Source organism: Mustela nivalis, assembly GCF_964662115.1.
Source record: "Mustela nivalis genome assembly, chromosome: 17".
NCBI lineage: Eukaryota > Metazoa > Chordata > Mammalia > Carnivora > Mustelidae > Mustela > Mustela nivalis.
In genome coordinates, this window is record NC_139036.1 from 4,376,083 (window position 1) to 4,403,503 (window position 27,421).

Sequence of the window (27,421 nt, forward strand, 5' to 3'; positions counted from 1 at the left end):
CTGGATGCGTCACAGAATTGGGGGCATGGGGGGAGGGAAGGGGGGGCAGGGGACACTGGGATAATATAGGGGGTCTAGAACACAGCACCCCCACCCCCAGCATCTCTCCCTACCCTTTCACACCACAGCTTAGATCTCCCTGCTCCCCCTCCACACAGAAACCTTGAGTGTGGAGGGAAGAGTGAGTTTAGGGGGGTCCCCTCCAGCAGGTTAAGGGACTGGACCCTCAGACCCCTAAAATTGTGCCATTTAAAAAGACATTAGACCCTTCCTCTATCACTTCACCTAAGGAGGAGACAACTCCTGGGGCTCAACTGCCCTGGATAGGGGCGAGAATCCCCATCTTCCAGCAAGTCCCATACACACATTGGCAGTGACTAGTACCCCCACCCTGAATTCAGGGGGGCAGTCAGAGGAGCTGGGCAGTGATGGGAGCAACACCCCCCCCCAAACTGGGGAGGGGAGTTTCGATCCAAACCCCAGCAAGGGTAGGGCCAGATTTCAGGCAGGAATTGGGGGGATTCTCTGCCCTGCCCCACTCTTCCCCAAGGCAGTGATGACCCCCACACACTGACAGCCAGCTCTCCCAAAAGAGTCAGATTGTGGCCCACCCCCAAACACTCCTGGTGGGAGGAGGAGGAGGCAGATCAGGTGGATGGGAGGGAGGGAGACCCCATGGGAATGTCGGTTGAGTGCCCCACATGAAAACTGGGGAGCAGGAATGTGGGGAGAGACTCCAAGTGGCAAACTATTGGTCCATCATGACACACTGAACTCCAAGACACTTACACACCAGCTGGGGGGAGGAGGAGGAGGGGACAAAAGGTCTGGAAAATGGGGGTAGGGAGGCAAACCAGACTAGAGGGGCTAGGAGGGGGTGATTCTGGGAGTCAGGAGAGGCTGGCTCTCCAAAATCCCAGGCTCCCACCACCTGCAAGTAATGTCATGCAAATGAAAGACTGATACAAGGACCATGGGGACTAACTCCTCAGTAAAAAAGAAGAAACATGGTGGAAAGAATGAAGAACGATGGAAGGAAAGAGCAGGAACCAAAAGGGATGTCGGTATGTAAATGAATGCTAATTAACATGCTGGAAGCTCCCAGAAGACCTTGGGATTCTTAGGACCAAGTGGGGCCAGTCTCAGGGCCTCCCAAAGACACAAAGAAGATGCACCCTGGGAGTCCTGGACAGTTGCTTTTTGTTTTTTGTTGTTGTTGTTGTTGTTGTTTTGTTTTGTAGGGAGTGGAGGTACAGGGAAGGCCAGGGGGAGAGGAAGGAATCAGCTAAATCCAGGGGAAGGAGGAGAGGAAGAGGAACTATTGCATAGCAGATGCAAATGAAGGGATTCAGGGCTGGTCAGGAAGAGAGGGAAGGGGAAAGAGGAAAAGAGAAGAGATGGGAACCTCAGGGAGGGGAGTTAAGGACAACCGGAAAAATCTTCTAGTAATAAAACTACAAACAGACCAAATATATATAATATTATATATGTATAAATAACAGCTGGCTATTTACAGGGGGGGGGCACACACACGGGGACACACACACATGGATCCAGGGGAGGGGGGCTGGAAGATATGGCTGAGAGGTGGAGGAGCGGCTGGGGATGGGGGGGGAGAGGTGGGGAGAGGCCCTTCTCTGGGCAGGGCAGGCTCCTCAGGGGTTTAAGAGCTGAAGTAAACTGTAGAGAGGGAAAGAGAAGGAAGAAGGGGGGGAGGAAGAGAGAGAAAGCAGTGTGTCAGGCCTGGCCCTGCTCCCAGCCTCCCCACCCCCCAGCCCTCTCAGCCTTAGGTTCTCCATCTGGAAAGCAAGGGTCTGGACTGGTAGGTTCCAAGATCTCTACAACTCCATGGTATAGCCTTGGGGCCACAGACTCCTCATCCTCTAGGCTCTCTGGGCCCAAAAGTTCTCAAACAGTAGGGTATTTGACTTCCTAGCCATGTCTCAAGCCCCTGGCCCTTGCCTGCTCCCCCAATCCCCAATTCCAGGGTTCCCAGACTAGGTTTAGGCCCAAAAAGGATCCTCAAAGGAGCAGTAGGGATCCACCAGCTTTGCTGTTTCCAAAAACCTTAACAGAAACTGCCTAGAACCAGGCAAAGTGCAAGCTAAACAGCAGCAAGGTTTGGGGCTCTAGATCAATCAGAGCTGCATTGGCAGCTCTATATGCTTTTTGCTGAGTAGTAAAAACTAGGTTAATGACCTTCAAAACCTAGAAGGGGAAACCTCTCCAGAGGAAGGGCCCTAGCCAGTCCTGCCCTACTCACCGATGATGATGATGAGGATGATGGCGCAAATCACTCCCAAGATGATCATCATCTGGGGGCAAGAGGGTGAGGGGGTCAGTGACACAGACCGTGACACTCCCGGTCACCCCTCAGTTCTTACACCAGCCCTCCTGGGTGCTCCCACCCTTACCTTGAGGTTTTTCCACCAGTATTTGCGCTTGAGCTTGGCTGCACTGGTTTCAAACTGGGAGGCCCCTGCCTGGAGTGCATCTGCACGGTCGTCCAGCTCTGACAGCTTCTGGTCCCGCTCCAGGACCTTGTCCACGTTCACCCTCATGATGTCCACCACCTGGAGGAGGGGCCCACGAGGCAGGGGGTGTGCCAAGGCCACCGGAATGAGGGCACTCCTCAACCAAGCACCCACAGAGGGAACATGCACCCCGATGCTGCCAGGCTAACATGCCAAGGACACACAGAGAACATGCCTAGCACACCTGGGGACATGCAAGGAGCACACATCAGGGGCATGCTGACAGCCAGACATCTCGGATGTCAGAGCAGCACCCTCTATGTACTGAGCCTCAAGCAACCTGTCCATCACCAGACCACACCTGCCGGGACTGAACCGCCCCAGGCAATCAAGGCTGAGAACACCCCAGGGCCGCTTGGAATGCAAGCTTAACAGGGAAGGGGCAGGGTATGTCTTTGTCCCCAAACTCATAAACTCATCACCTCCAACCCACGGTGGGCCCCCCACCGGTTTGTCAACCCTCAGGGTCCTTCCTCCTTCCTCGGACAACCCCCGTCCCCCGCCCCGCACTCACCTCATCCACCTGGGCCTGGGTCTGCTGCAGTCTCCTGTTACTGGTGAGGTTTGGAGGGGGCGCTGGGGGGCCCCCCTCCCCAGCCGGGGCGGCAGGGGGGGCGGTGGCAGCGGTAGCCGACCTGAGGGGCAGGGACGGATTAAGACCCGAGGCCTGGAGCCACCGGCCCCGCGGCCAGGGCTCCGCCCATCCTCCTGTCCATCCATCCGTCCCTCCCTTTCTCCTTCGTCGCAGGAAGGCCACCCGATGGGAGCCCTGGACTCCGTCCGGCCCCGCCGCCGCTTAGCTGCGTGACCTTGAGTCAGGCCCCCTCCCCCCCGGGCCTCAGTTTCCCCGCCCGTCAAATAAGGGCGACCTCAAAGACAAGGTCCGGGGTCGACCCTAAATGACAGGCGGCGGCGGGGCCGGGGCGGGCGGACGCGGGGCCCGCTCCCTCCCGCGGCCACCGCCCGCGCCGCCAGCCCGGGGACGCGGCGCTCTCCAGCTGCCCGCGCGCAGTCACGGGCGCCGGCCTGGCCTCGGGGCGCCGACCGAACATCCGCCGCTCCCCGGACCGGCTCCAGAGGGCGGCGGCCCGTGCAGGCAGAACCGGTGCGGGCGCGGACAGCCGACTCACATGGCGGGGTCGGCGGGCGGGCGACTCGGCAGCTGCGGCGGCGGCGGCGGCGGCGGCGGCGGCTCGCGCTGGCTCCGACTGGCGCTGGCTGCCCGGGACGGGAAGATGGCGGCCGCACGTCACCCACATCCGGGCACTGCGGGCGGGGGCGGGGCGCGGCGGGCGGTGCGTCGGGAGCAGGGCGGTGGGGGCGGGGTGCGGCCGGCCGCGCGGCGGACCAGGAGCCCTAGCTCCTGCCGCAGCTGCGTGAGCCCGGAACCCCGGCGCTGCGGCTCCCCGCACCCTCCGCCGACCTGCCCCGTCGGGCCGCAGCCTCTCAGGCGCACCTCTGCCCCCCTGGCCCGGACGGCGCCCCTGAGGCCGAGGCCCCGTCCTCCCGCACCCGCGAAACCCGTAAAACAGTCCGCACCCCACATCCTCCGCAAGGGCCCCAAGGCCGGAGACCTGCTTCTGCGTCTGCAATGGGCTGCGGGGGGGTGGAGGGGGCTTGGGAAGGGGCAAGTGCAGGTCGCCGGGGCAATGCGGGTAGCTGAGACCCTGCTTTTGAGGTGGACGGAGCGGCGGGAGCTGGTGCCCTCGGCCCGCGCCGCGGGTGCAGGGCTCAGCCGAGGCCTGGGGCCCCGGGCTGCTGAGGAGCGGGGTGTGAAAGGAGAAGAGGAGAGCTCTACCCCGCCCCCCGCCCCCACCCCAAGCAAATCACCGCAAAGCGTGCAAGTTGCCTCTCATCCCTCACAACTGGGGCTCAGACCGGGGTTGCTTGACTGAGATAGGGCAAGGTTAAGGCCTAGGGACGAGGACACGAGGCTGTCCTGTGGGGCTGCTTCCCATGGTGGCCACAGACCAGCCAAATCCCAGCTCTGCCGTAGAGCTGGGTCCCCTGCCCGGCAGCAAAAGGAGGGCTCTCAGTCTCTGATCCCAGGCTGCAACAATAAGGGGTTTTGGGGGGTTTCTGTTTGTTGTTTTTCTTTAGGGGGCAACGGTAGGCAAGGGCTGCCCTGCAGTACCCAGGTGCAAGGTACTACTGTACATGTGGATTAGCCTCCTAGGTGTGACTTTGGCAAGTTCTTGTCCTATCTCTGGGACCCCACCTATGTTATATTTGTAGGTGCTACCTATATGTTAAGTGGCTTGATCTAGAACATGGTAGGAGGTGATTATACTTGTCCCCTTCATCCCCTCTGGTCTCTCTTTAGATCCTCTAAGCAGCAGCTGTACACACAGGTTCCCAGCAGGCCTGGCTCTTCAGAGAGAAGATGGGACCAGATGAGCTGCCTATCTTGTGGGGTGGAGCAGGATGAATCTCAAAAGGGAAGGATGGCATGTGTTAGAGGAGGCATCATGTCCCAGGCCAGGGGTGCTCAGTGCATTCCCGGAAGGGGAGCAGAGGAAGACGGGTGGCCTTGGTGTCTGAGACAAAGAAGAGCCAGCTTCTTCCCTCCCCCACCCAGGCTTCCCAGGGCCTCTGGTGTGAGAGCCTGCCTTATGCAGCGCCCCACCTCCTCCTGGCAGAAGCCTGGAGGACTGGCTCTGTCACCAGAGGTGTCATTTCCCAGCTGTCTGGGGGAGGTGAGTGAACAAGGAGCTTGTGTCGGGTGTGGGGACTCAGCAGATCTAAGATAGAGTCTCAGCTCCCTCCCCCTCCAAAGAGGAGCCACTTCTCAGGTCCCTGTGCACTGGCTCAGCCTCTGTGAAAAGGGAGATAAGAGCGGGCTTGCCTGGGGGCCCAGATGGCACTGTAGGGTGCTAGCTTTTGTTTTTTGGCCCTGAGGCTACTCTGTTTTCTAGCCAGAGAACAAAGATGCCAAATTCCACGCTTTTAGGTTCAAAAGCTGCAGTGTCTGGGACTATGATGGGGAAGGAGTTACAAACAGGCAGATGTCCCACCCCCACTGGCCCCTGCTACCCTCCCTGCACTAGCTGGAGAGAAGCTAGTGGAGAGCCAGCCAAGATGTTAGACCTTGTTTTCAGAGTGAGCTTCATTTCCCCCAATGGCCAAGTCCAGAGAACATGGGAGGGACAGAACCCAGAATACACCTGGGGAGTCAAGGCCATGGAGTGTGACTTGGAAAGCTGGCAAAGGGCTCTTGGGTCCTGAGGCAGCAGCAGGAGGGTAGAAATGAGGCCATGTCTGATCCATTGACATGGGGACCTGGGAGGATTTATATCAAGGGAGGACTCTCCCTGCCAACCCCCTTAAGTCACGGTGCTAAGGGACTCCTCAAATTTAGATCAATGGTGGAGTCAGGAGAAGGGGATGGCGTGGGATGACGGAGTTCACCTGGAAATGGATAAGGGAATGTTTTCTGCAAACAGTAGAATGAAGACCCAAAATAGAAGTTGAAGTAAAGAAAAATAGAGCATTATCTTTGCAGACTGAGACAGTGGCTTCCGCATTTGCCTGCTTTGGGGTTCGGAGGCCAAATCTCTGGGTCCCACTGCCAAGGCTCATGGAAAAGATGTGGGTGGGGTCCTAGTTCATTTCCAACAAGCACCTCTGGTGACTGACAGGCAGCCAGGAGAAGAACTTTAGTGAATGTCTTCTCTCCTGTCTTCCTCTTCTAAGGACACCGGACTTAGATATTAGGATGGGACTGGGGGTGGGTCATTCCCACGCTGACTCATGAACTTGTTCCATGAGTCAAAACCTCACCACATGGTAATTAATTTCAGAAACCTTGTGTGTCCCTCAGTGCTAGTAAGGACAAGGCCTTTTAATTAGGAGTAGAAGGAGAGTGCTCTTGGCAATGCTGCCAAGAACAGGGACCCAGGGGCTCTCCCCACCTCTGTCCCAATCAGCTATCAAGCCTGTGACCTCTGTGACCTCTCGCTGAGCACTCCCCCTCTCCCCACCAGTTCTGGAAGGCATGGGGGCTGCCTGTCCAGCCCTGGACTCCTGCAGGGAAAGGAAACTCCCAGGAGCCTTTTTTTTTCTTTTTTTAAGATTTTATTTATTTATTTGACAGAGAGATCATAAGTAGGCAGAGAGGCAGGCAGAGAGAGAGAGAGAAGCAGGCTCCCCGCTGAGCAAAGAGCCCGATGTGGGGCTCAATCCCAGGACACTGAGATCATGACCTGAGCCACCCAGGCGCCCCCCAGGAGCCTATCTTGAGCTAGGGGCTTCACATGGATTTAGATACGCTCCATTTAATTACACACTAATGTGACTTTATTCTCCTTGCAAAATAATAAATCAGGGGCACCTGGGTGGCTCAGTGGGTTAAGCCTCTGCCTTCAGCATTGGCCTTGGGCTTTCTGCTCAGTGGAGAGCCTGCTTCCTCCTCTCTCTGCCTGCCTCTCTGCCTACTTGTGATCTCTGTCAAATAAATAAAATCTTTAAAAAAAAAATAAAAAATAAAAACACAAACACGCACAGACTATATGCATTAAGCCCCTTCCTTTTTTTTTTTAGCTTTCCAATTACAGGGTTTTTTTTTTCTTGTGCCCTCCCTCCCAACCCGTAACTATCTCTGTATTTTCCATTTCGTTTTTATTTTTACTGTTTTTGAGACACAGAGAATATGAGTGGGCGTGGGGAGAGAGAGTCAGAATCTTAGGGAGTGGTCCCAACCCGGGGCTCAATCTCAGGACCATGAGATCATGACCTGAGCTAAAACCAAGAGTTGGATGCTTAACTGGCTGAGCACCCAGGTGACCCCCTTCCAGTTTTGGGTGGGTTTTTTTTTTGTTTGCGATGTGGGTTTTTTTGTGTGTTTTTTTGGTTGTTTGTTTTTTGCTTTTTTAACATATGGGAGGATTCTCTTTCTCATTTTGCGGGCCTCCCTCAAATGTCTGCTGGTCCTTGGCTTTAATAAGGAGCCACCAAGAGGCTGATTGGAAGGGGTGTGTGTGTGTGGTGGTGGGGGAGGATTTATTGACCCTTGGCTTTCCCTGGAGGATGGTGGATGCCTTTTAACTGGGATTCGGAAATGTTGATAGGTGGCAGGCTTTCTCTGGGGCTGTTCAGTTTTCTGAGAGAAGCCTATCCTCCATTCTCCCTCCCCACCCTCTCCGTGTGTGGAGGGGCGAGAATCTGGAGCCAGAGGGGGGCTCCTGCTTGTAGCCTCAAGCCTCTGGTCTACTGCTCCTGCAATCCCCAAGTCCAAAGCCTCCCTGAAAATCAGGATGTGGGGGATGGTATGTGCGACTCAGAGGGGAGAAGGGAGGGAGCTCGAAAGGTTTCAACAATTTGAATCTGGGATCTCAGCCACCACTGTCCCCCCACCAAGGTTCAGCCAGGCCTTGACAGGAATCCGGTGACCTTCAGAATCTCCGGATGTCACGTCTGGACTCCCCCTGTCCTTGCTTGCCCTGCAATCTGCCTTCAGCCGCTGCTGAAGTCTCCTGTCCTCTGCTATCTCTCTGGTCTCTTGGTCCTTGTCGATGTACCTATCAGGCTTTGACTCCTCTCTTGTTACTTCCATTCTGGAAGGGAGGGAAGGCAAATGTTCGTGGATGGTCTTCCTTATTTAGCCAGAAAGCACACCACTGTTTACTGCTTCAGCACTGGCTTTTAGGTTGTTTCCAATTCTTTTGCTCTTAGGAAGCTCTTAACAGTGCTCTTAGGAAGGCTGCTGTAAATAGTCCCCAGGATCAACCAACTCAGAACAGTCCTGTGGGGGCGGTCCTGTCTTGATCTTACATTTGGGGAAACTGAGCTCAGAGAAATGCCTTGATGGAATCTTTGTAAGTTTCTTTCACATATAGAATACCCCTTTAAAGAGTTTTGTTTGTGTGTTTGTGTGCTGTTGTTGTTGTTTGTATAAGGGCACCTGGGTGGCTCAGTCAGTTAAGTGTCTGCCTTCAGCTCAGGTGCTGATCCCAGGGTCCTGGGATCGAGTCCTGCTTCGGTATGCCTCCTCCCCCTGCTTGTGCTTTCTCTGACAACGAAAGAAAAGAGCCATTTGTATAAAACATATATATATATACATAAGGTGGTATCTTTTTAACCCGATCTCCCTGCCCCAGTGCCAAGCACAGTGCCAGAAACAAGGTCAGTGAATGAGTAATGAACGACAAGGAACTACGGTTTCAGCGCGGGGTGTTGTAAAAGCCAACCCAGCACAGCAGGCAAATGGATTGCAAATGGGTAGTGCCTAGGCACCTGTTTGGGGTGAATGGGTTCAGGCAGGGCCTGTGTGCCCACGGTTCCCATGAGGACAGCCCCGTTTGGGCTGGGCAGCTCCTGTCCCAGCAGAGCCATGTGGGTGTGCATGGTGAGAAAGCCAGGTGCCAGAGCACGGTGTGGGTAAGACAAGACGTAAGCAGATCACAGTCTTCTGGACCTGGGACGTTTCCTGGTCCCAAATCCCAACTCTGCAACCCTCTACTCATTAGAGACTCACTGGGGTTTACAGGTTCCTCCTGTGTTTGCTGGGAAGTGTAGGGGGCTCCAGACTGAAGGGGTCACATGCTAATCTCCCCTCCATCTCATACACCATGTCCAGAGCCTGGCAGGTAGATGATGCTGAATGAAGGCCTGTTGGCTTTTTTTTTTTTTTTTTTTTAAGTAATTTCAACACCTAACATGGGGCTCGAACTCCCAGCCCCCAGATCAAGCTTTGGATGCTCTATGGACTGAGCTTGCCAGGCGCCCCTCAGTGACAACTGAATGAGTCAGTGGAGTTGGCCTGATGGCCAGACTTGGGTTCTCGCCCCAGCTCTCCGTTTGCATCAAGTTAGTGGCCTTTCTTTGGGCCTCATGTTCCTCATTGGTGAAACGAGCCCTCTTTCATTCTCCTGTGCTGACCCCAGGAGCCTCAGTAATACCCAAGAAAGATCATCAAAACGCAGTGTTTGTCAGTTAGACCTCAGTAAAGCTGACGGGGGGCGGAGGCACAACCACCCAAGACATTGCAGTTTTTCATGGAAGTTACAGTCAAGACACTTGCCAACACAGCTCAAACTGATTTCAACCAAGAAGGAGAATGTGAGGGCTCTCTTGCTGCAGGCTGACTGGAAATAGCAGGAAACAGGCATTCCCCTGATGTCATCGGAAATCTATTTCTCCTTGCTAAGCTTTGCTGGACTCTAACTTAGCTTGATTTCCAAACAGGGAACATGAGCAGCTGTAGGCTCCCATTCTTTATAAAAATGTTATAGTTTTGTCTTCTTAAATAGTGTGTGTGCCTCAAGAGTCTGCAAAGTACACAAGAGCCCCTGGAGAAAATCTCCCTCAACACCAGTCTTCCCAGTTACCTCGGGCCTCCTTCCAGACATGGGCACTGTGCATGGTTTCCTCTTTTTACACAGATGGAGGCAAACTATAGGAACCATGCCATAGGGTCTTTTTGTCACTTAACCCATGGAGATTGTTTTTTTATTTTTTTAAGTTTTTTATTTAAGTAAACTCTGCACCCCATGTGGGTCTCCAAGTCATGACCCTGAGATGGAGAGTCCCAGGATCCTCCCACTGAGCCAGGGAGGGAAAGGACCCCTCTTCGAGAGTCTTTCTTTCCTGGCCACCGAGTATTACACTGTAATATAATTTCACCAATCTCCTGGTGACAGACATAATTTGCAAACTCAAGCAAAGCTGTGAAGAATAATCATGTTCACATCACACCAAAAAGGCAGAGCTAGCTCCTAGTTGTGAAAGTCTTAGGTCAGGAGTACCTGGGTAGCTCAGTGGGTAAAGCCTCTGCCTTCAGCTCAGGTCATGATCCCAGGGTCCTGGGTTCAAGTCCCACAGCCCTGGGATTAGCCCACATTGGGCTCTGCTCAGTGAGGAGCCTGCTTCCCCTTCTCTCCCTCTGTCTACTTGTGATCTCTGTGTGTCAAATAAATAAATAAAGTCTTTAAAAAAAAAAATCCTAGGTCAAAAGGGTATGAGGATTTGTGGTTTCAACTAGTTTTTGATTTTTGTGGCTATTGCCAAATTGGGCTCTGTGTGTCACCCATTTTTACTCCCACCAACAAAGAGGTGAGTCCTGTTTTCCCTAAACCCACGCCCTCTTCAACTCTTTAATGACATTATTTGGGCATTACATGTTAAGTTAAACATGACTTGCATTTCTCCTATGGTGAATAAGCCTAGGCATCTTTTCATGTATTTGAGAGATCTTTGTATTTCCTCTCCTGTAAAAGATCCGTATGATTTTTCTGTCCTTTATTATTGGACTACTGGTATATTTCTTACGGATTTGTAGACTTCTGTGTTTTAGGGTCAGCCCTTTCTCTGCAGTATGAATTCTATTTTCCCTAGATTGTCATTTATGTTAGCTTTCGCTTATGGTTTTTTTTTACCATGCATGCTTTTTACCTTTTTAATACATATTTAAATGCATCAGGCTTTTCTTTTCGGACTTCTGTGTTTTGTTTTCACACCCAGCAATGTCCTCTTCACTCCAAACTATTTACTGCTGTGGTATTCTTGCCACAGATGCACACCCTCGATCTAACGATGAGAAAACACTGCACAAATTCAGATGGAAAGGGGCCCCTGGGTGGCTCAGTGGGTTGGGCCTCTACCTTCCGCTCAGGTCATGGTCTCACGGTCCTCGGATTGAGCCCCTCATCGGGCTCTCTGCTCAGCGGGGAGCCTGCTTCCCCCTCTCCCTGCCTGCCTCTCTGCCTACTTGTGATCTCTGTCTGTCCAATAAATAAATTAAATCTTTAAAAAAAAATTCGAATGGAGAGACATTCTGCAAAACCACTCACCAGGACTCTCCAAATGTGACAAGATGGTGAAACGCAGAAAAAGGAGGAACGGAGAGACGGTCTCAGGTTGGAAAAGCCTAAGAGTGACAAGTGAATGTGATGTGTAATCCTGATTTAGAGGCTGAGGCAGAAAAGAAGAATCAGGAGGAAAGCTATTCCAATCAGAGCTGTGGATGAGTTCATAGCATGGCATGAACACTAATTTCCTGGTTTCCCTAATCATGACATGGCCACGTGAGATGCTCACATTTGGAGGATCTGGGTGAAGGTTATACAGGAGATTTGAACAATTTTGTGACTTTTACTGTAGGTCTGAAATTAGTAAAGATAAAAGGTTAAAAATGCCAAGTTTTCTTTCAGTTCTTTTATGCTTGTATTTTTTACACTGTCACCTTTGACCTATTGGTAATAGTGGTGTAAGGTATCGATCCTTATTTTTCCCCAGACGGCTACTCAATTTTCTAATAACCTTTATTGACTAATTCCTCTTTTCCCCACTGTTTTGTTTTTTTTTAAGATTTTATTTATTTATTTGACAGAGATCACAAGTAGGCAGAGAGGCAGGCAGAGAGAGGAGGAACCAGGCTCTCTGCTCTGCAGAGAGCTAGACACGGGGCTCGATCCCAGGACTCTGGGATCATGACCTGAGCCAAAGACAGAGGCTCAACCCACTGAGCCACCCAGGCACCCGGTTTTGGTTTTTTTTTTTTAAGTCTTTTAATTTTTGTGGGTTTTTTTTTTTTCAAAGATTTTATTTATTTGTCAGAGAAAGAGAGAATAAGCAGGGGGAGTGGCAGAAGGAGTGGGAGAAGCAGGGCTCCCCAGGGAGCCCGACATGGGGCTGGATCCCAGTACCCCAGGATCATGACCTGAGCCAAAGCCAGATGCTTAACAGAGCTATCCAGGCGTCCCAAATCATCTATTTAATTTTTAAACTGTCAGAAATACATAAAATTCACCATCTTTGCCATTTTTAGGTGTACAATTCAGTAGTAAGTACATTTATGCTGTTTTACAACCAATCCCTAGAATTATTTTCATCCTGCAAAGCTAAAAGGCTTTACCCTGTCAACAACTCCTCATCTCTACCCCCTCAGCCCCTGGCAGCCACCATTTACATTCTCTAAGACTCTGCTTACCTTTGGTATCTCATATGAATAGACTCAAGCAGAATTTGTCTTCCATGACTGGCATATGCTGGTTGATGAGCTAACTTCACAAAAATAGTAAGTAAATCTTAAAAAAAAAAAACAAAAACAAAAAAACAAAAACCACTATCAGTTCTCCAAAAATAGTAAGCGTTTATGTATGTACATAAGTTTATTATAAATCTTACTGATTCAAAGGATGTATAAGACAGAACTTACAAATAATAAAACATACAATTTCTTAACTGTAAATTCCACTCTTGTGTTCATGATTACGTAGACCGAGTTGTGTCCCAACTCCAAGCTATCTCCAGTATGAATGTTGATTGGTATTTTAATTCACGTTGAGTAAGACGAAAATGAAACACTGGGGATGTGTGAAGACTTCACTCGTTCTTCAATGACTTGACGAACTTCTTTGCTGAATCTGACAATAGTTTGCAACTTCTGGGGGGAATCCCATTTTGTGTGCCATTCACAATTTAACAGGCATGACATTTTTCAATTTAACCTGCATTATTAACATTTCCTCCATCACCTTCTTAAATCCAGACAACCAACTAAGCCCGATATGTAGCATTCGCCAATTTCTGGGGTATAAATACTCCTACTGGGGCCAAATTCAAAATATCAACTTGATGTCTCTATGAGTTGGGAAGAGAAACACAGATTACTGGCCCATCCTTATACAGCACCGCCACTATACAGACACAATACACGTAAATGAGCTCCAGAGCACATGACAGTAAAACGTGGAAAATAATCAGGAACCTGAAACTAATGGAACACTGTGTGTCAACTATACTCAGTAAAAATAAATAAAATTCCTACAAACTAAAAAAAGAAACAAAAAAAAAATCAGGAAGTAATGAGTTTTGCATATATTACCTCTGGGATTCTTTTTTGTTTGTTTACACATTTGTTTTTAAATATAATTCATCTGTGGAGTTTACATGATTTCTGATAATAGCTGTGGCGCAACTAGCCCACAGTGTTTCTGAACAAAAAGTCCGCTTTCAGTAATCAGCGAACCCCATCCGTGGGTGCGGGCAACAGCCAGAATGCTGTGGAATGTGACCTTCCCGACTAGCCTGTAAGCACGACCAGCAATGTCCACCTTCCTTGCCTCCAGCACAGTCTACCCCCCAATTCTGCTCCAGCCACACCGCCAGACCCCAGGAGCCACAGGATCTGTGGTGGCTGAGGCTGAGCAGGGATCATGTTGAGCAGGACTCCCGCAATGCCTACCACAGTGCCTTTGCATGCAGTTGGGTGCTCAGTAAGTAGCCAATAAACGCTCTAGATAAAAGGCTCCCAGAAGGGACAGGTGCGGAGGGAAAAGTTGATTCCATGTGTGTGAGGCATCACCTTGGACACCTTTACTTATTTAGAATGGCCTGGGCTCCATCATTTAGGACAGAGAAACTTTCCGCACATAACACTGACCTGCGAGAGGAAACCGGACCTCGCGAACACTCGTCGTGGGACAGGACAACCCTTCACACTTCGCTAGGTGCTAGCGCTTCTGCACTAGGTCCAACTGTGTTTCCAAAGGGTCCCTCTTACCACGTTCCGGCCGCGTGCAAGCCACCAGAGCTGCGGGCTCCCACCACACCCATGGTGCCACCCCCGGGGAAGCCGTGCTCACCTTCCGGAGCCGGTGGTCCTCTGCCAGGGAGAGAGGAAAAGGGCGAACCCCCAAGTAGGAATGACAAGAACAGTGACTTACTACAAATCTCGAGACACCCACGGCAATGCCCACAACCAAAGGAAACGCCGCAGTCTACAAATCTCGAGACACCCACGGCACTGCCCATAACCAAAGGAAACGCCGCAGTCCCGACACGAAAAGAAACCCTTATCATTGGCTGACAAAAGCTTCCGATTCTCAGTAACGAATGAACATGTAGCAAATCCGTCCCTAACGACCAAAAGAAAACCAAAAAACTACCCGTTTCTAACGAATAAAAGTTGCGATCGCCAGGCAGAATCAGACAGGAGCAACCGGGGTGTTGCAAGTCCCGGCCACGCAGAGACGCTAATCACGCATCATGCGAACTCCAATCATCATGTTCCAATCTGCCCTCCCAAAGGAGGAACAGGTAAGGATTATCCTACCTGACGATAAAAAAGCTTTTCTGCGCATTCCTTACTCAGGGCAAAGGAGGCCGCTTTCGCTTAGGGTGAGTAAATAACGCGCGGACCCCAGCAACCTGAAATTATCTAGGTTCTCCCATTTTTACTGCTACATGTATTGCAGTTACTAAAGACATTCTCCCCACCCCCGACATTTGGCTGCAAAAAACCTGATAATAATAATAATAAACGAATCCCTCCCAGAATGCTCCACTCAGGAGCTTGGCACCCTAACAGCACTTGTTATTTACATATCCCCGCCCACTTCCTTCCGCTATTCGCTACCGTAATAACCAAAATAAAAGCGAAACTAGGAGCTGACAGTGCAAAGCTGCAAAATAGTCCTGCGTTTCCTTAGTAGTTTGGCCACCCCAATCCTCCCCTAAACGTTTTTTAAAGTCTTGATCTTACTCTAAAATATATTTTATTACAAAGCACTGAATAAAACGCTGATCATCCCAGACTCGAGTGATAATTACCCTAACAGGAAAATCCTCCACCAAATGCAGTGTTACTGTGGAGGGCTGAAGATGTCCTTTCTTCTTCCAGGAATGGTGAGTTGTCCCTTGCTCCTCCAACCTTCAATCCTATGCTCCTGGCATGAACGTATCAGAAAGGTTTCTTTTTCAGCCCAAAGACGCTGATGAACAATGTTATTTCGGTGATAGCGGGGAGGGCACTGCGGACAGAAGGGGTGGATTCAAGGATCCTTCCAAAAAAAAAAAAAAAATCCCCAAATTCCCAAACCAGAGACTCCACCCCTAAAGTGTAGGAGATGGGGGACTTCAAGAGACTACAGCAGATTAAATGGATCCGCTATATCCTCCCAGACCATGGAGTAAAAAGGCCTGCGTGGGGGAGGCCTTCAGAATGAGTAAACCTTCCTCCCCTATCCCAAACATTGGCGGCCACCATACCTGCAGAAGACAAAAATGTACCAGTATGTGGTGCACTCCCAACGCTCGAATATGAAAAAGGACAGGGCCACGGATGCACTACAGTGAGCCCCAATGGCTTGGGAATGCACTAGAGTCAAGGAATGCCTTTGGTTCAATAGGTGGTGATGAGCCACAAAAGGAATTGCTGGGGGACGCCTGGGTGGCTCAGTTGGTTAAGCAGCTGCCTTCGGCTCAGGTCATGATCCCAGCGTCCTGAGATCGAGTCCCACATCGGGCTCCTTGCTCGGCAGGGAGCCTGCTTCTCCCTCTGCCTCTGCCTGCCATTCTGTCTGTCTGTGCTCACTTCCCCCCCCCCCCGCCCCCGACAAATAAATAAAATCTTTAAAAAAAAAAAAAAGGCATTGAACTGTTTCACCCCCTGCTCCCGCACCACACTGCAAAGGCTAGAGCCTGCAGTTCTAGAACAGCCTTCTGAGTTCTAGAACAGCCATGTGAGTACAGACCGGGGCTGGGCCTGCACAGCTGGGATCCCAGGCTACCCCAACCCAGTGTCTAGGGGCCTACCTGGATCCTTCAGGTCCAGGGCGCCCGTCTACCCCAGGCACACGAGAATACTCACAGTGACTTTACACACTGCTGGAAATCACCAGGCAGCAGCCTGGTCTTCCCAGCTACAATTCAAGTGTCAAGAACCTTCCCCGGTCCATCTTGTTCATCTCTCTCTCTCTCTCTCTCTCTCTTATTCATTTATTTAGCTGTCTCTTCTGAGTTTCCACAGTGCCTCTTCCTATCTTTACACACTCCTATAGCCCAGAGCTGCTCACACTGGGTTACAGAATGTCTGAGCTTCTACCTCTTCTTCAAGGTGGAAAACTGTCTTTTACTCCCATTTGGGATCTCAGTGCTTGGTGCATGGCGGGAGCTTAACAAACCACTGAAGACTGTATTAAATCTTCCACATTGCCTAAGAAGATCTGTGAACTGGAGAGGCTGTTTGCCTCGGCCAGAGCACGAGTTAGGTGGCTGGAGGGAGTGGAGATGGAAATGCGCCGTGCATAAAAGGATACAGATGAGGCTCTGGGTGCTGTTGAACATGGAAACTCCCGAGAAGAAACCCGCCAGCTCCACTGCAAAGAGGCCAAGGGTGACTGAGAGCGCTACCACCAGCCTGCAGAGAGGAAGGGGACAGGATCACGTCTCCTGGACTTCTTCGATGACCCCTCCACTCTCACTACCTCTGAATTCTGACCACCGCCCCCCCCCCTCCCCGAGCGCTCACTGAATGTCCTGCTTCTCGTACTCCTCCGGGGTGAACGTGAGAGGCAGGCAGGCCTGGATGTTGCTGTCCTAGGGAGCAGAGCAGAGCGGAAGAAAGTGAAAGAGGGGCGGGCTGCGGGGCAGCTCCGGGGTCAGAGGGGGACGGGAGCACCCGCCCACGTAAGGTCCTGGGGAAGTGGCGCCGAGCGGCTAGGAGCACGCCAAGGTGGGAATGGAGTTGGGGGGCGGGAGGTGGTAGCCGTGGGTCTTACCCGGGACCAGAACAAGGTGATGACGACCACCAGATGCGCCAGGAGCGTCAGGAATCGAGAGGGCACAAGCCCCGAGATCCGGCCCATGGCCCCGCGGGGGCAGGGGTACCGAATGCAGCGGAGGCCGCGCTCCGCTGGGCCGAAAGCTCAGGAAAGGCCACTCCTCAAGTCTCGCGGGCCCGCACGCAAAAATTCGACTGCCGCCTCCTTCCCGCTCGCGCTGGCACCTCCCAGTTGCCTTGGCAACCGCGTCCGCGGACGCGGCGGCCAGCTCTCGGGAAATCTCGCGAGAGCAGTCACTTCTCCAGCAGCGGCAGCCTTCCGCCACCAAGTCGCGGGTGGCAGCGAGGGGCGTGGTGCGGCCCTCGGTCCGCGCCGCTTGACCTGGGAGGGCCCGCGGCTCGAGGTGCTCTCCAGACACTGCTGTCCCCGTCGCGCCCGTCTTAGGGCGCCGCCGGGCCTAAGGCAGGGACACTCTCTCCCTCCTCCGCCTCCCGGTGCTCCCCATCGCCCTGGGCCACCGCAGGCGCGGGAACGGAACGCGGAGACGTAGATACCCCTGCCTTGTCCGCCGTTGCTAACTAGATGGTCACGATGTCCCTGATGATCCGAGAACCTGGGACCGGAACCTTCCTTGATCCTCTGACCTCCCCCTCCCCTCGAACCCCCAGACGACTTGGCTCAGTCTGGCGAGGGCATAGCGGAGAGCAAAAGATGGCTCTGCACGTGGAAACGAGGCGCGTCCGGGGAGGGAGCGGTGACCCGGCCAAGGGCACGAGCCCTGCCCCGCTGGGAGGCAAGGAGCCGGCTGCGGCGCCGACTGTGCTCGAATTTCCTTATCTCTCCGAGGTGTGGGCACCTGACTTGGCCCAGCAGCAGTCCGGGACCTCTTACTGTCAGCGCCCTCTCTAACCTTGGGACCTCTGCTGAGATCCTGGCAGAACGGAAAGTTCTCGCCCTTGCTCTCTGCTCCCTGGTCAGGTCCCTGCGTGCCCGGGACCTCCGCAGCCTACGTACCGGAAGGTCTCTCTTCCACTCCACCCTGGCGCTTTTAGGCCGGTCTAAGCTAAACACGCACGCCCAGGGGCCATTTCTGATTCCTAATTCCATTCAACAAATAATCATTGACCCGCTAGCAAGTGCAGGACTCTTGTCCCTGACAAGACAGAAGGCTCTACCTTCCCGGAGTTTATATTCTTCGTCAAGGAGATCGAGATGGGCCACAAACATACAAACGAATAAAAAATCCGCAGGGTAAGAGGTGCTAGAAATATATTTTTTAAAAAGGAGATGCAAGGAAAGGCCCTTTGAAAAATGAATGATTCATTCTTCAACTTTGTTGTAGAAAATGTCAAAATTGAGAGGAAACACATTTCTGTCTTTGAGGACCCCAATATAATAGATACATTTCCTTTTTCTAAACCAGTGGGTAAAAAAATTCAGAACTCAGATAGTGAGGAGGTGTTTGCTCAAGATCATGAAAGACAAAGACTGAAGAACTCTTCCAGATTTAGGGAGACTAAAGAGATGTGACACCTTTGACTTGAGAAATATGATGGATTTTGGACCAGGTTTAAAAAAAAAAAAGCCTCAGGGGTGTCTGGGTTGCTCAGTGGGGTAAAGCCTCTGCCTTTGGCTCAGGTCATGGTCCCAGGGTCCTGGGATCGAGCCCCGGCATCCAGCCCCGCATTGAGCCCCACATGAAGCTCTCTGCTGGGCAGGGAGCCTGCTTCCTCCTCTCTCTCTGCCTGCCTCTCTGCCTACTTGTGATCTTTGTTTGTCAAATAAATAAATAAAACCTTAAAAAAAAAAGCCTCAAACACTATCTTTTGTTGCAAAGGACATCAGTGGAACAATTGGGAAACTGGAATGAGGTCTCTAGTTTAGGTACCAGTAATATCCGTGTTAATTACCTCATTTTTAATAATTCTACTGCTGTTATGGAAAAGACTGTCCTTGCTAGAAAATGCACACTATTTTAGGGGTAAAGGAGCATTATGTCTGCAATATACTCTCAAATAGTTTAGAAAAATATGTATGTGTCTGTAGAGCCAGAAAGAGAGGCAATGATGGAGCGAACACAGTCTCCGAAAGTACATGGGAATTCTCTGTATTTTATATATATGTTTTTAAAAAGATTTATTTATTTACGGGGGGCAGACAGGGAGAGAGAGAATCTCAGGCAGACTTCCTGGTGAGCACAGAGCCAGACAAGGGACTGGATCTCACAACCCAGACATCATGACCAGAGCTAAAACTAAGAGTCAGACGCTTATCCAACTGAGCCACACAGGCACCCCTTATATTTATTATTATTTTTTTAATATTTTATTTATTTATTTGACAGAGGGAGAGAGAGATCACAAGCAGGCAAAGAAGCAGGCAGAGAGAGTGGGAAGCAGGTTCCCTGCCAAGCAGAGAGCCCGACGCAGGGTTCGATTCCAGGACCCTGGGATCATGACCTGAGCTGAAGGCAGGGGCTCAACCCACTGAGCCACCCAGGTGCCCCTATATTTATTATTTTAAGTAAGCTTTACACCCAAGCTGGGGCTTGAACTCATGACTCCATATCAATAGTCACCTGCTCTATGTAACTGAGCCGGCCATGTGTCCCTCTCCGTACTATTTTTGCAACTCTTCCATAAATCAGATTATTTAAAATAAGTTTTAAGCGATAGCCCTTCCTAAAGTTTCCTTTTCGGTCTTCTATAATATTATCATTGAGACATTTAAATTGCTTTATAAAAAGAAGGAATGACTTTCTAGGGTTGATGGTCCCTATATGTTAAACAACTATACATTGAATCTATGCAGTGATGTTTTCCTATAAAATCATCTCTTTAAAGGGCAGTGCAGTCTTAAATTTCATAATGGATAATGGAGACAATGTGGTCACCAAAACCCACAAAATAAAAAACACAATCATTTAGACTTTTCAGAGGAATTATCTGTATAAAGAGTGAGATTCAGCCAAGTCTCTGAATAATAATAATAATAATTATAATTATTATTATTATTATTTTACTCTAGAAAAATTGGATGGAAATCACATGTTACCCGCATGGGCTTTCTGAGCTCTCAGGTGTGTAGGGGAGGTTTTCTCTTTAACTGTTGAACTGTTTTAAAGTTCTGAAAATAGGGGCACCTAGGTGGCTCAGTGGATTAAGCCACTGCTTTTGGCTAGGGTCATGATCTCGGTGTCCTGGGATTGAGCCCCTCATCGAATTGGATTCTCTGCTCAGCGGGGAGCCTGCATCTCTCTCTCTCTCTCTCTGCCTCCTTGTGATCTCTCTCTGCCAAGTGGATAAATAAAATCTTAAAAAAAATTTTTTTTTAAGTTCTGAAAATATTTTGAAACCTTCCCCCATCTCAGGAGGGACAGGCAAACTCTGTCTTCATCTCAGGAGGGACAAGCAAAGTACAGTGGACCTGATGAAGTCCCAGAACCTAAGTCAGGTTCGGTGGGGTGAGGTTCGGAGCTGACGACTAAAGAAAGAATTCTTAAGACATCTTTGGTGCAAAATGGTGGTTTATTAGAGCACGGGGACAGGGCCCGTGGGCAGGCGGAGATGCGGCTGCCCCGGGTTGTGAGGGGTGGTTGGTTATATACGCAGGAGTTGGGTAGGTGAGGACAAAGGGGTGTTTAGAAGGGCTTTTGGGGCAAATAATACTATCAGGATATTGAAGGCTTAGTTGCTATCAAGTAAAGACAATTAGGAGTCTGGTGGAATGTTACATCCCTGCTATCAAACATCCTTGTTAATGAGATTTAGGTTTAGAAGAAATTTAACTTTATTTACCTTTCCTTCTACCTCTGCCTCCTTAGGTTTTATGGAGGGGAGGGTGACATTTGACTTGAAAAACTGAGTTCTGTGTCCTTGGAGATTGGGCTATTGATAAGGTAACTTCTTTGTTGTAATCTCAAAGAAATTTGCAAACCAAGGGAGACTCCTGTCTTGCAGGATTGTGATCTCAGCAAGTTAACTATTTAACATTTTATGGCAGTCAGGGGTGCCTGAGGAATGCTACACCTATGGAGGGGAGCGGATGAAGGGGGGGGGTGCAAGGCGCCATCTCTTGCTTTGTCCTCAGCCAGCCACCTGCTCCCTCATCATTCCCCCCTGAACAATTTTGACCCTTAAATCTTTAAGGTGGTTGAAGGTGGAAGGTCTCATCTTCTGTAACTTCTTCGTGCTGAATAGGGGCGTAGAGCTGTCCCTACCTGCTCAGGTCAATATTGATCAGGGTAGGAACGTACAGGGGAGTTACGAAAGGTGGAGGCAGCTGAATCCAGCGCTGACAGTGAAGAGGCGTCCTCGCGCGCGACAAGGATCGTCTGTCGTGGTGTAGTCATTGTAGCAATGGAGTCTCGGCACCAAGTGGAGAAACATGGAACAAAGCAACATATTAGGATTAATAAGGCGATAAGAATAAGAAGCCCGAAAAGGAGATTTGACCATAGCCCTCCTCCAAGCCAGGAACTTAACCAATCACTAAAAGAGAAAGAAGGATCTTGTAGGGCCTTAATCTGGGTATTCATATCTTTTATTAGTCCTGTGACATTTTTGTGATGGTCTGGAATGTACACACAACATTCTGTCTTGATAATGCATGTGTGCCACCTTGGGCTGCTGTCAGGACTTCTAAGGCCATCCTATTTTGTAGGACTGCCTTGCGTATTTGTGAGACTTTGGTATTAAGGAGGGAGATGCCATTTAGTGGATCATTGAGTGCCTTTGTAGTATATTTATTAAGGGCTTCTACATGCCACATGACATCTTCTAGTCCCGCAGATGGAACAAAAATGGATGCTAAGTGATCATACCATTTAAAAACAGATTGTGTCCATCTTTGTTTCAAGTTGGGGAGATTAGCTGGAGTTGTAATGGTTTTAGTAATGCACCCATGGATCCAGGCAAATCCTAAAGTACAGCGACCTATCCACCCTGGAGGAAGCCAGGCCCACAGGTTAGTTCCACATATCCAGTGGGTTCCATTTGTAGCTGGCCATCTAATTCCAGGTCGCCTTACCCAATCAGTAGCAAAACATTCAGTAGCCTGGAGTACTATTATTTGGGAACACACTTCTAGTGATAGCCATCCCAGATAACGTGTGTTATTTGCCCAAGTACCACTCGTATGATTTCTTTGTTCCCAGCATAAAATTGCCTTCTGACTGAGCCGTCCAATTGTGGGTGTAAGCCACAGATATGTATCCCAGATCTGACATATGCCATCTTCAGTATAGCGATAAGGAGGGTTTTATAACTTAGGCTCATATTTGATTGGGGAGTTATGGCTTCCCCTTTCCTTCCAAATAGCTCCATGGGCATGTAGTACCAGGAAAGCATATTTGGAGTCAGTATAAATGTTAATTCTTAGGCTTTGGCAATTGCAAAGTGCTAGTGAGCACTATGGCACACCTAGCTTTTCTTATTCTTTCTATGAAAACTACTGTCATCAGAAAACCAACTGTCATTCATATTTTTAACAGGGGCATCTTAAATCTGGGCAAATAGAGTAAGCAAGATCAATAACCTTTGAACATTTTTGCTCTATAGAGAAAGAAGTACAGTGGTCAGGTTCAGGCATACAGGTAACTAGGTTTAAAGTTTGACAAGTTTTAAGTATTATTTCTGGCATATCTGTTAGTGTAGCCCAGTATTTAATAAGTCGGCCTCCATCATTCATTGGTGGCCTTTGGCTTCTAAGACAAATCTGGACCTGATGTGACATCATTACAGTCAAGGACTGTCCCACAGGGAGCTTTGAGGCTCCTTTATAGGAGGGCTGTTCCATGCTTAGCTAAAGCATCTATTTGCAATTGCATCTCAACAGAGGTGGCCTCTAGGATAAATATGACAAAGGGGTGAAACCAATGAGTGGTCCAGCCTTAACAATATCCTGATTACAGAGGATCATTGTCAAGTGGGAGAAAACTTGTCGAGAGATAAGGGGAGTCCCCCATGCATCATTCAATCCAATCATAAAGAAAGTGGGGTCATCCATTATCTCCACAAGTCCATAGTTAATCCTATGGAGTGCGATAGGTTGGCTTTTAGGCAATTTCATTATCCCAGCCACACATAAGGTGTTAGTTAAGTTACACCATTGCAGGGGAATCAATCCCATTTTTCCAGTTGTTTAATCATGTGCCGTGGGGTCTGCTAATATCCCCACAAAATAATAAGATCAACTAAAGAAGCTATTGTCCAACTTCTCTGAAGTTTACCTCAAATTGTTTAGCTTAGGTAAACAACATTTAAAGACAATCAAATCTAGAATTTAACATCCATAAAGGCGTGTTACTAAAACATAATTTTTCTCTCTAAAATAACCCTCATTTACAGAGATAGCCAAATCAGGACTAATTCACTTGTGAAACAAGTCCAGTTTTAACAAACTTGGCCTATTATTTACATAAGCTCAGCAAGAACAGTGAGTGTGATCAATAGATCTTTTAGAATCTGCTTTGCTGGAACTTTGTATAAGGAATCTCTAGGTTGAACTTTTAGTAGCCTCTCCGGGCCAGAAGCCAAGCCCTGTACTTGCCATGAGGCATGCCTGCAATACCTTTGGGCGAATTCCTCTTCCCGAGACTGCACCTACCAAGGAGTGACATTCTTTACTCACCTGGTGGGGCTGCTGGGAACTCTGTAAGCAAGGTATCAGGCCAACAGTCCTAAGGGGCTTTATGGCTCCAGGTTTCATAAAGTCAACCTTAGTTCCTTAAAGCTGTCTGGTCATATCTGAGTCTTTTCAAATATGACATCCCAGTCAAAGCCTTGGTAAAAAAACCCGTGTTTCCAATTCTTTCCTGTTACAAGGAGAACAGATTCTTATTGAACTTATGCAAATGACTGATTGCCATGGAAGAAAGAATACTTAGTAAGACCTTTTGGTTTCAGAGGGTTCAGATAGAGAGAGAAGGTGAATGCTTTGAGCACTTTTACAAATGAGCACTTTTACATCTCTATAAGTTACAGATAACTAGGAGGGAGTATCCCTAGTCTGTAAGAGCAAACAGTAGAGAGAACCAGCAATGTTTAAAGTAAGACAAAACATTAAGAGACACAACACTATAATCTTTTAGTTCATTTAGTCCCATGTTACTAATTCTGGTGAATGCGGCTTTAGTCAGTTCTGGAAATTCTTACCCATTTCAGTTTTAGAATTTTCAAGCATATCAAATATCTGTATTTGTCCTGAAAGTCCTTTATAGGAATATCCTTGAAGATAAAACTCATTTTACCAGAGAATTAAAACAATTATAAATGACAAAAACTCAGAATGGATATGGTTAGAGCTAAAGAGATACGGGCGTTTACAATTTAGCTGCAAGGAAATCAGATTATTTCTGTGATACATAGCATTTCCATAATTACAGTATCAAGCGATGATCTCTCAAAACGTTAAAACTTTAGGAAGTGCGTAGAATCTCTAGAATAGTTATAGCATTTTCCCAAATGTAACCCAAGGTTTATAAGTACTTCATGAGCAACTTCACATACCAAGGAAAAGCCTGAGTTAAAGAGATTTACAATTTAAATTCTGTCAACATTTGCTAAAATTTTAGAAAGTTTTAAAGCACATGCCTAAATATAATTAGGGATGTTAAACACCTGATAAAACAAAACATAGAAACTGGGTTTTCTGGGCAGGCAAAGAGAAAACCATTTACATTTTCTTAACAGCAGATCAATTGATCTAAGAAAACATTGTCCTTTTGAACAGAGAATTTCAGTCTTGTACCAATGTACCTTAAAACCCATTCATTTCAATCTTAATCCATTCTTGACCATAGCTAAAATTCCTTTTCTGAAGATTTCCCTTCACAAACCTTCTACAACTTTCCTTTGCATTCAGGTTTTGTCCCAAGCCATTTCCTTCCAAACAACCATCTCATTTAGGACAAAATTACCTTCCTTTACCTTCAACAAAATGTATTCCCATTCCTTAAATCTTTCTTACATATCTCCTACTTTCCTACATACAGAGTTTCCCTTTATTTCCATCAGTCTTAGTTACACTAAGCAGAACTTTGTATTCTTAGAAACACCTTTAGTTATTAACCAATTGTGAACTGTTACAACAGAATTCTTCAGGTGGCAAATTTATGAATCAGTTAAGTGGCAAACAAGTTTACCAACAGATTTAAATACTCTTAGTTTCTTTGCAGTAAGAAGTCAAAAAGCACAAGCCTACATTCAGAAATTAACGACTTAGCATTTTATCCTATTTGGTTAAGACCTAGATGTCCACAATTTAATTCCATTTGTCATCCAAGCAAAACTTTAAAACTTTCAGGTTACCAAAGACTTTGAAAGCTACTTCAGCAATTACCCATTAGAACTTTGAGATAGACAATTAACCATCAGTTTAGTCATTTCTTTGCTAACAAATTTTAACAAGTAACATAAGCTTATTTAACCTTCAGTAAACTTCGATAGAATAAAGCTTCACATTTACTGCTGTTAACTTCAAAGATGCATCTATCTTAATTAAACCAACAAACTTAACTTAGTTCCAATACTGATTTACGTTCCACCTGGGCCCACTCCAATTTGAATGTTTACCTGAGACATGCGTGGGAAGATCTGGAGTGGGGGTGTTCTTCTTGCTCCTTGACAGTGAAGAGAGAAGGAGCCGTGGTGCATGATCTAGAGGCTAGTCATGCAGGCTGCACGCACCTTGGTGCAGAAACAGAAGGGGAAAACAGAGGAAACAAAGTGCTGCCAGGAGGCAGAGAAGGGATTCCCGGTTTCAGAGCTCATAAGCCCCAACAGAGGAGCAGACGCCATGCTTTCCCACCAGCAAGGGGGGAGGGGTTAGGCAGTCCAAGTCAGGCCAGAGAACACAGGGAAACTTCCCCGAAACAAAGAGAGTTTCGGCAGCTGCTTGGGAATATTCCTTATGGTCTCTGTCTCGAGTTAGACCAACCCCAGTTGGCTCCAGTTATAGCCATTAACACGGGATGTGAGTGAGGGAGAAGCCCCCACATCTATTAAGAGAAACAGAGGAATAAAGCCAGAGTCCCCTTTGCTAGGGATGGCCCAGCAACCTGGGTTTACTAGAAGAAGGCTTATTTACGTAATTACCATCCAACATGTCAGGAGAAAGTTTACTAGCTGACTCATTTGGGCAAACACATTCCGCAAAAGCCCCTTAGTCTGGGGTCCTGGTGCAGAGCAATAAAGGCCTAGGTATGAGCAGTGAAGGTATCCTAGGTCCATTTGCCCTGTTTCCTGCAGAGATCTAACTGATAGATCCCACTGAGGCCATGCAGTGTTACAGGAGCTCAGTCCTTTCCTAAGTTTTGCAATCCAAATTATTTCCAGTGGGTTAAAAGGCACCCCAAGGTAGAGTCCTTGGGAACTGAAGAAGCCTACTGAGGCCATGCTTCCAGAAAAGTAAAGAAGGTCCATTACCAAATCCCCCCTGACTCCTGGGTAGCGTCCCACGCAGGATATGTCAGAGGTTCCTGTGTCAAAAGCGACCGGAGGCGTCCCTCAACAAAAATCGCTATTGATCACCGTTTTGCCTTCCCTGGGAAGGCATTCCTGCCGTTAAAGGCCCTGGAAGGGGTGCCGGCGTCCCTCCGCTTCCCCATCGCATCCTAGGCTGCTGATGGGTGCCTGGTGAATGGACTAAAACGCTTGTGCCATGCTATCCTATGTCCTGAAGACTGCATACTGTTTTGCCATATTAACCCATGGAAGTACTAGAAAAGTTTGGCAAGGGGAAATTACCCAATTTCATAGCTTTAGGCGGTTCGCAGAAGACACTGACGAGAAACAGTAAAGATTGAAATCCATCATGGTCTATGCGACATTCCAACACATGTGGTCCTTACAGCCAACTTCCCTAGGAAACGGTCCCCGGTTGCGTTTTAATTCAATCGGGTACTGGTTTCGGCCGGCTCCCAGTGGAGGTCTCGCGGCCAGAAGTGGCTAGACCGGGCATGTGGAGGGGATCACATTAGATCAATCAGGAGGAAACCTCACACGGGAGTCTTAAGATTGGCAGCCGTCCTGGTGACTTAGGTGGCTGTCCCGTGCCCAAGAGAGACAACTTTCTATAAGAACAGGAATAGAGTGAGGCCATCAAGTTTCTGGGTCTTATTGCCATTCCGGCCAGGGTACTAGCTTACAGCCAAAAGGCAGGCGCTCTCCTCCCCGTGGAGTAGCCACGGGCTAGAGGATTACAGCCTGAGCAATTGACATGCAAGTGTTCCAATAAGACCATACTCCTTGAAAAAGCCCTGGAATGAGAGTACAGGAAAAGGAGAGAAAGTACTCACCAATTTGCACCGAAGCTCAGAGTCCAAATGTAAAGACTCACAAATCTCCTGGCTGGCTCGCCAAAAATGATGAAGTCCCAGAACCTAAG

General features: G+C 48.9%; 2 protein-coding genes across 2 annotated transcripts; both read right to left on the reverse strand.

The window, feature by feature from the left end:
• Window positions 1-1,219: 1,219 nt before the first annotated feature.
• Window positions 1,220-17,251, reverse strand: VAMP2 (vesicle associated membrane protein 2). The gene is made up of 6 exons (XM_082708185.1): window positions 17,246-17,251; window positions 3,665-3,719; window positions 3,049-3,169; window positions 2,415-2,573; window positions 2,264-2,315; window positions 1,220-1,680 (listed from the first exon to the last, which is right to left on the reverse strand). Coding segments are annotated over exons 2-6 (351 nt in total). The 5' UTR covers window positions 3,667-3,719; window positions 17,246-17,251; the 3' UTR covers window positions 1,220-1,663.
• Window positions 15,012-17,277, reverse strand: TMEM107 (transmembrane protein 107). The gene is made up of 5 exons (XM_082708184.1): window positions 17,033-17,277; window positions 16,783-16,850; window positions 16,571-16,671; window positions 15,522-15,618; window positions 15,012-15,283 (listed from the first exon to the last, which is right to left on the reverse strand). The coding sequence occupies exons 1-5, from the start codon at window positions 17,117-17,119 to the stop codon at window positions 15,214-15,216; spliced, it is 423 nt and encodes a 140-aa protein (XP_082564310.1). The 5' UTR covers window positions 17,120-17,277; the 3' UTR covers window positions 15,012-15,213.
• Window positions 17,278-27,421: the final 10,144 nt, after the last annotated feature.